At 37.7% G+C, this 8,808-nt stretch overlaps 1 protein-coding gene across 5 annotated transcripts in view; it reads right to left on the bottom strand.

Moving 5' to 3' along the window:
* Positions 1-1,865: 1,865 nt before the first annotated feature.
* The window catches only part of ARL13B (ADP ribosylation factor like GTPase 13B), a 46,930-nt gene continuing 39,987 nt past the window's right edge, over positions 1,866-8,808 (bottom strand). For all 5 annotated transcript variants that reach the window (XM_042811077.1, XM_042811075.1, XM_042811078.1 and 2 more), the window contains one exon: positions 1,866-3,977. In XM_042811077.1, coding sequence (XP_042667011.1) covers positions 3,901-3,977 — 77 coding nt within the window. In that variant the 3' untranslated portion in view covers positions 1,866-3,900. The remainder of the gene's footprint in view (positions 3,978-8,808) is intronic.

Here is an 8,808-nt window from a genome sequence, read left to right as displayed (position 1 = left end):
TACTCCTCCCAGCTGGAGCACTGCACTGCTCTCTACCGGTCAGCTGGCTGCGTGCTGGAAGCGGGTTTTTTTCTTCTTTCTTTCTTTTTCTTTTTTTTTTTTTTTTAAAGAGACATTGGAACTACCGTTCCATTGCTCAGCATCTCCCCGTAAAACTCTAGAGACAGAATAAGAGGTTGTAAAGACTACTAAGATCATCTAGTCCAACCACCAGCCATCACCAGCAGTACTGCCCACTAGCCACGTTCCTCAGTGCCGCAACCACATGGTTCTTCAACACCTCTAGGGATGGGGACTCCACCATCTCCCTGGGCAGCCTGTGCCAATGCATTGCCACATTTTCTGAGAAGAAATACTTCCTAGCATCCAACCTGAACCTCCTCTGGTGCAACTTAAGGCCATCCCCTCTCATCCTATCACTGTTACCGGGGAGAAGAGGCCTACCTCACCTCACCACAGCCTCCTTTCAGGCTTAGAGAGTGGTAAGATCTCCCCTGAGCCTCCTCTTTTCCAGACGAACAATCCCAGTTCCCTCAGCTGCACCCCATAAGAGCTGTGCTACACACCCTTCACAGCTCTGTTTCCCATCTCTAGACATGCTCCAGAGGCTCAGTTTGCTGATACAAGACCATGGAGACCTGCAGGCTCCTTGTGTGAGGAAGGACATCAGTTAGTTCTTTTAGCCTGCTTTTGCTGTTGTTGCTGTGGCCCACTTAAACCAGTACACTGACTTCTTCAGTAAGAGCAATTTGGAAACGGCAAATTCCCCTAGCAGGGCTCTTTGTTAATGACTGCTTGTGCAGCTCCTCTGCACTTACACTGGCCTCTAAAAACCAGAATGGAAAGGGGTGCAAAGGTAAAGGCAAGAGCGCCAAATAAATATTTGAGTTTCAGGCACTGACTAATGAAGACTAGGAACATTCATGCTCACCTCATGCAAATGATCGTCAAACTTCAAAGCTAGTTTAAAGTGTTTCAATCAATATCCTGAGGAGCCAGTGGGTGAAACAGAGTGCTCCTGCATACTCAATTGAAAGGAAACCAGAAAGGTTTTTAATAGATGAGTTGTACCACCAGATATGAAATAAAGCTGGTCTAAAAGTACAGTTCTCTGCAGCTGTAGATCTGCCAAGTCCTATTACTAACATACGCAAGAAAATACATACAGTTGAATTGTACTTTGCCAATAACACAGACCACAAGCCTGTCTTAGTGAGGCATTAAGTGTGATCAGTACCATGCTCAATACCTGCCCTACAGTCATGGAGTGTAATTAGTACTGTGCTATTTATGTGCCTGAGAAAGGCTTAATGTGCGAAGTCCAGGATGAAGGAGGAAGTTGTGGGATGAGGGAAGCACACCTTACTGTTCTCACTCTGCACTTCCCTCAACCTTGGTCATTCCAGTAGCCCAAGAGGAAAATAACTTGAAGTTATGTTAAATTAATATTCAGTGAGGCGTACAGACAGAACATCAACCTTTCCATAGCCTATTTCCCTAAGTTTTGTAAGAAGTGCAGGCCTTGTTACCACAGAGCAGTTGCCAAGAGCAATCCTGGGTAAGGAAACAGTTTATCTGAAGGGGGGAATTTCTTCTATCTTAGGATAAACATCTCCAAACTACATTTGCTTTTAAAATTTAGAGCTTTATATACTAGCAATGCAAATGAGGCTTGTAGACATAAAATATTTTTGACTATTTTTGCCTCAAAAATAAAAATTATGATAATGTGGGAAATGTTGATGCTGTAAATTAGTTTTAGTGTGGATATAAATGCAATCTTGAGCAAATAAAAAATCAAAGTAACAAAAAAATAAAAAGCTGCTGTGGTCAATACATTTTCATAAACAAAACAGTATGAAACATTTTTAGTACTTTGGTCATTTATTGGTACAGATTATTTTAAAAGCAGAAACAAAACTGATACACCTGTCCACACGCACAAGACGCTTAGCACACATTCCACACATAAGTAACAACATCTTACCTTTTAGTTTCTCAAATTTTGTTTCCACAGCAGTATTTAGCTTTATTTTTTTAATAAAGACTTCAATTAATTTATTTTTTATTAGTGTTAATATAAAAGGGTAATGCATTTCTAGAAACTGAAACTGTAAAAAAAAAAAAATAAATAAATAAAAAAGAAGCAAAAATGGAGTCAAAATAATGAAGCCAAAATAATGAAGTGGTAACAGATTAAAATTGGTTAAGATTGGGATTGTACTTATAAAAAAATATTCAATCCTTCCTCCAGTAAATATGTTTGTTTGAAGTGAAAATGACTAACTCTCTCAAATCATCAAACTGAACCATAATACACTATTAGAATATAAGAAAAGTGTTCTCATTCTGACAGCCACATACAAATTGTTTTGTCTGTCTGCCAAATTTACAAGCCTGGAATACTCCTCTCTACCCAATTTAAACTTCATATTTTTAAGACTGATTCTTTTCTCCACTCAAACATACTCTTAAAATCTTAATTAATCGTGTCATTTCAATACGGTATACTTATTTGTGTAACTTATTGACACTGCGGGTATGCAGCAAAGATTTCTAACGTCAAAGTGCTGAATGCATCACATTAATGTAATTTCTTCTCCAATCATTAAATAATATCACTTTATGGAAAACTGAGAGCAGAATGGAAAATCAGCAAAGAGCACTTCTTAAAAAGACTCTGAATAAGGGTTCTGTCCTTGTAACTAAGTGGCACGGCTATATACTTTTGTATAATATACCAATGGTTGCGTCGAAAGTAAAAGGAAAGACGGCATATAGAGCATGTCAGTAACCACGTAACATAACCATTTCTAACCTGTTTTACATATTCCTTGTATTTGATCTTTTTAAATGTAAAATTAAAACACTACACAGGGACATTATATAACTTCTTAAAATTCTGGAGATTCTTTTATTTTCAACATGGCATTTTACTGTTAATGAGATTAAAAAGTGCTGGAGCTTAAACGCATATTGGATGATTCAGTTTTTCATCAGAACTGATGACTGAATTAGTGCAAAACTTTCACAGTGTGCAATTTGATTGTATGTCGTAACAGACAAAACAATATTCAGCTCTATTTTTCAAACTGAACTTATTACCTACACCCAACTCAGTTAACAAAACTAAAACAATGTATAAGAAAAAAATCAGGTGATTCAAATAGCTTAATTTTGTAAAAAATGTATTTATATTAAAGTTCCCTTTCTACCTACCTCCCTTCAGATTGCCAGAAATAAGTAATAAAGGTAATGTAATCCCTAATAAGAGATATTGCTACTGTAAGAAAAATGTTAAGCCAAACACATTTTACTTGCATGTATTTAGGTATCAGCTTTCTAATGCTTTCTGGGTGTTGTTTTATTGATAGTAGGTAGGAAAATCCACATATATTTTCAAATAGTTTTATAAAAAGTTAGAAAAATATACTTGATATTTGTTATTTAACCTGCCTATATTCACCCTAACATACATAAAAAAAATGCATTAGAACCATTTATTAGCTGCAAAAATGTCAACCACTGCACAGCACCTGGTGAAAGGTGTCAAAGAGAACATACAATCCAATATTTTATCATCTTGAAGGTATTTTTCTTCGGGTTTATAGCTATGGATTTTCACAAGTAAACCCAACATGTATTCCGTACTGTGTTCATAGGAGCTTCCATGAAAACACAGATCTTCCTTGCTTTCATGCTTTCTTCACCCTGAAGTGCTGGTGATGTGAAAAGTAAATGACAAAGTAGAACAGAATGAACTCTGTGTTTAATTGTTACCAAATTTTTACTTTGCAAGAAGCTCATAGACTGTCATTTTAAAAATTTTTCTTCATGGACAAAACCCATTTTACAATACAATTTCTTGACAATGCTTTTTCATTGTTATCTGGGATCCAGTTAAGCAGTGACATCATGGGCATCACTGTTTGGTCTTTGGCGTACAGTTAATGGTGGCAGAGGTTTTCCATAGAAATCTGTATAAAAAATGCCAGAGAAGAAAAACACATTAAATGGATGTTTACCATCTCCTTTGCTTAATAAACTGTTTAAATAAGGCCAAATGTTGTTTCCATAGCTGACATGTTTAGAGCTAATTCCTACAAAGCAACTTTCAGGCATAGTGCTAACAGCTGCTGGTGTAATGTCCAAAAAAAACCACATTTAATTACATTTTGTTAAACATGCATCAGCACTTGGAAGATCACGTCCAGAAGTAATCTACAAACATCCTGTAAACAACTGTTTATAAGGGTGGATAGTGATAGGACAAAGGGGAATGGTTTTAAACTGAGACAGGGAAGGTTTAGGTTAGATATTAGGAGGAATTTTTTCACAGATAGCATGGTGACACACTGGACCAGGTTGCCCAAGGAGGCTGTGGATGCCCCATCCCTGGAGGCATTCAAGGCCAGGCTGGATGTGGCTCTGGGCAGCCTGGTCTGCTGGTTGGCGACCCTGCACATAGCAGGGGGGTTGAAACTGGATGATCATTGTGGTCCTTTTCAACCCAGGCCATTCTATGATTCTATGATCCTAAATATAGAGCATGAAACATGCAAAGTATAGAACTGGCAACAGAGAAAATGAAGTATAAAAATTTGAATTTTGGTGTATTCAGTGCAGCCGTTGCAATCAAGTTTTAAGTGACAGTAACACTAAGCAGCACCCAAAATTTTGTTTCCTTTTATGCATGGCGTCTATCTTGAAAAGCATACTAATTTTCTATAACTATATTATGAATTTTTAGATATAGGTGTAACATTACCTGTTGCCAATAAAGGAATTTAAAGGAGGAAAATCATTCAAAACTATTAAGTACATTCAAAGCTATTAAGTACACCAGAAGAGAATAAGCATCATCCTTAAATATTTGCTAGTGATACAAAAGAAACAAGACACAAATCATGCAGAGAGGTACATACAAAATGTTTCACAAAAGAAAAAAAAAAAGATGGTAAGAGGAGGCAGGTATCAAAAAGAGAAACTAAGTAGCTTTTTGAATTATTCAAATCTCAACTTCAGTTACATGGACAATTTCCTCCCCAGCGAAGATTTAACAACACGCCACCAAACACAAAATTCAACTTTAAGAGAGCATAGTTTTCCAATAAAAGCTGTATTACACTTGTTCTAAACATGAAATAACTTGAATTAAAACTGCATTTCCGAGCTAAAGCTAACAAAAACAAGTTGTATCACGTTGCTCTAAGAATCTAAGAATACGTATACATGTGTGTAGGATCAAGCTTTTAGCTATCACTGCATAAGCAAAATGCATAAGCAGACTTCTGTACTCTTGGAATCCCTTGACTTTAATGGAACTAACTCAGTATTCCATCAACATCTGAAAAGCAACAGAACTGCTAAAAATGATTGCAGGGTAGATGAAAACCTGCACAATGGATGTTTTATTACTGTCAGCTCTTCGAGGTCTGGCAGACAACTTAAGGACTGGCAGACAATTTTAGCTCCTATTATCCGTAAGACAGGTTCATCATTCCTGCAAATGCATTCTCTAGTGCCAATAAACAGATACTACCAAGTGTTGTGCTAGAATCATTACCATGACAGGAAAAATTGCAGTCCTTAGTGGAAGTAACTAATTAAAGATTGAAATAGTTTACTATACTGCTTGTTAACTTTGCCTTAAACATCCAGCACAACGTTCTCTGCTAAGAATGACACAAAATGACACAATCTATGTCCTACATAGCCCAATAACGAACACACTTTTCAGTTTGCACATTAAATTATTAAGATGGATTTACATCTCTGATAACACCTCGCATTAAAAACCTTTGCATTGTTGTTTTCACCTCATACTACACTAGTTTTGTGTATTTCTGCAGCAATACCAGTACTAGAACTGTGTTCAGTTTTGGGCACCTCAGTACAGAAAGGACATTGAGGTGCTGGAGCAGGTCCAGAGAAGGGCAACAGGGCTTGTGAAGGGCTTGGAGAACGTGCCCTACGAGGAGAGACTGAAGGAACTGGGGCTGTTTTGTCTTGGGAAAAGGAGGCTGAGGGGAGACCTTATTGCTCTCTTCCAATACCTGAAAGGTGCTTACAGTGAGAGCAGGATTGGTCTCTTCTCACTGGTGAGAGGTGACAGGACGAGGGGAAACGGCCTCAAGCTGCAGCAGGGTAAGTTTAGGTTGGGTATCAGGAAAAACCCTTTCTTTACAGAAAGTGTTGTTAAGCACTGGCATAGGCTCCCCAGGAGGTGATTGAGTCACCATCCCTGGATGTATTTAAAAACTGTTTGGATGTGGTGCTCAGGGACGTGATTTAGCAGAGGGTTATTAGTTAGGGTGGTATGGTTAGGTTGTGGTTGGATTTGATGATCTTTAAGGTCTTTTCCAACCTGAGCGATTCTATGATTCTACATCTCTGCCTCACTTAAAAAAAAACAGTAACAATACAGAAGCAAAGAAATAACTGCTATCCTGAAGTCATAAACCTTACACCTGATTATACACGAATTCTGGGAAACATCTATTCCTGTGTCTTTTCATTGACTAGCAGAAACAAACAATGTAAAACCTTGTTTTGAAGCATAAGAGGGCTGGTTTCTTGATGTATATTGAAAAGCTACCAAATGATTCAGTTATATACGCTCTTGGACATGGACTTTGAGTGTACTCCTGAAAAAAATCTCTGTGCAAAAACAAAGGTCACTGAACTTTTAAATGCAGTCTTTAACTTAAATACTTAAAATCTCAAAAGAAATAAAGCCTTATCAAAGTCTCAGCTGAAGGAAATTAAAAAAAACAAAAAAACAAAAAAACAAAAAATAAAAACCTATAAGCCTTCATCACAAATTGCGTCTTCAAGACACTTGCCATCAATTATCATGAAATCAAGCTAGGAGCCTTGGCTCAATCCCAGAACTACAACATAATCAACAGATGTGGAGCATAGTGGGAAGAGTTGTGTGATCAGTATATCACAATGGACAGTTCTGGGCTCTTCAGCAGGGACAAGGACGGCAGATGAGGCAGGAGATGGCTGTGTGTGAGGGATGGGATGAACTGGGTAAGGATGAAGGGTGAAGGAAATAAAGCAACTATCAGTGTGGAATTCTGCTACAGGCCTCCCAGCCAGGATGATGATGTTGAGGAATTGTTCTTCAAGGAACTAAGAGATACCTCTAGATCATCCACCCTCGTCCTAAAGGGTGACTTCAACTTGCCAGATGTTCACTGGGAATACCACACAGCTGATAGAAACAGGTACAGGAGATTCCTAAAATATCTTGGTAACTTCATGATACTGGTTCTAAGGGAGCCAATTCGGCAAAGTCCTCTCCTAGTTTTGTTGCTTGCAAACAGAGAGGGTCCCATGGGTGAAGTGGCAAATGATGGCCATCTTGGCCATAGCAACCATGAAGTAGTTGAATCTAAAATCTTTTATGATAGGAGGAAAATTGACATTAAACCTTCAATCCTGGATATGGGGAGAGCAGGGTACAGGCTGCTCAGTGAACTACTTGGCAAGGTCCCCTAGTAAACTATTTGAAGGCCTTGGTGTCCATCAGTGCTGGACATTTTTTAAGCATCACTTCTTAAGAGCACAGGAATAAGCAATTACAATATGTTGGAAGTCATGTAGGCAGGAAAGAAGGCTGGCTTGTCTAAGCAAGAAGGTATATGGCCACTGGAAGTGAGGCTGGAAAAATTGTTGTTATCCATTCTAGAGAGAAAATTGTGTGGCCAGTGTACTGTGAGGGACAACAAAGAGGGCTTTAAAAAATATTTTAACAGCAAAAGAAGGACCAAAGATAACACTGGTTCACTATGTGATGGGGATGGTCACTTCATAAAAAGTGACAAAGATAAAGCAGATATGTTTTATGCCTTCTACACCTCTGTCATCAACAGTAGTGATGAGCACTAGGAACTCTGCTCCCCTGAGCCGAAGAAAGCAGTTGCTGAAAAAGTAACAGTATTTATAGGTGTGAAGTCCACTATTAAAATGGCCTTTAGCATGAAATTCTTATTCAGAGTAAAATGGCAATGTTCAAAAAAGATGAAGAAAGAGAGAATCTAATGACATAGGCTTTTTTTTGTTTTTCTTTAGCATCCAGTTAAAGAGAAAGTGAAGATTTTTCCAGTGTTCATTAAAAGAGTATCCATTCAGAGTCCATACTGACTCATACATAGCAGGTTATTGAAAATAACTTTTAGCTTTTACCATGTTGGAAATAATTTGTGTGGGGAAAAAAAAAAAAAAAAGCTGAAATAGCTCAAGAAATACATGTTACTGCTCTATGCTGTTTCTGTTATTAACAAAACTTCTGACAAAACAAATCTCTGGCAGAAGCCCAGGCAACATTTTTAATCTGCAAAGTGCTGAGCGCTCTAAGTTTCCTCTGACCTCAGTGGTTACCTCTGGTCATTAGATTGTTCCCTTACCGATGTGTTTTCTATCTTTAGATCCCAAAATATTTTCATTACTATTTCTATTTTACAAATAAACTAAAGAAGCACAGGTCTCAGGTCACTGATCTTACACACCTGTGAGTACTGTGAGTAGAGAAACTAGCTTAATTTTTTTTTTCTTCCTTGTCCACCCATGCTTTTCCTACAAAATGTGACAGCTCCCTTAGGCATAGACTGAGTTAAAAAAAAAATTAAAAAAACCTACAATTATCACCCCTTCCCTTTCTTTCCCTCCCTACCTCTCCATCTGGATTTTCTGTCTTGCCTTCTTTTCTCTACATTCCTTTAAAAAAAAAAAAAAAAAAAAAAGCAGAAAGATGGCTTTGTGATTAAAATTTTCTGAAATGCAGACTAAAGACTACAT

The sequence above is a fragment of the Centrocercus urophasianus genome, unplaced genomic scaffold (assembly GCF_019232065.1).
Source record: "Centrocercus urophasianus isolate 14NV4802_14NV808 unplaced genomic scaffold, USGS_Curo_1.0 seq_12, whole genome shotgun sequence".
In the NCBI taxonomy this organism is placed as follows: domain Eukaryota; kingdom Metazoa; phylum Chordata; class Aves; order Galliformes; family Phasianidae; genus Centrocercus; species Centrocercus urophasianus.
This window is presented reverse-complemented; position numbering and strand designations above follow the sequence as displayed.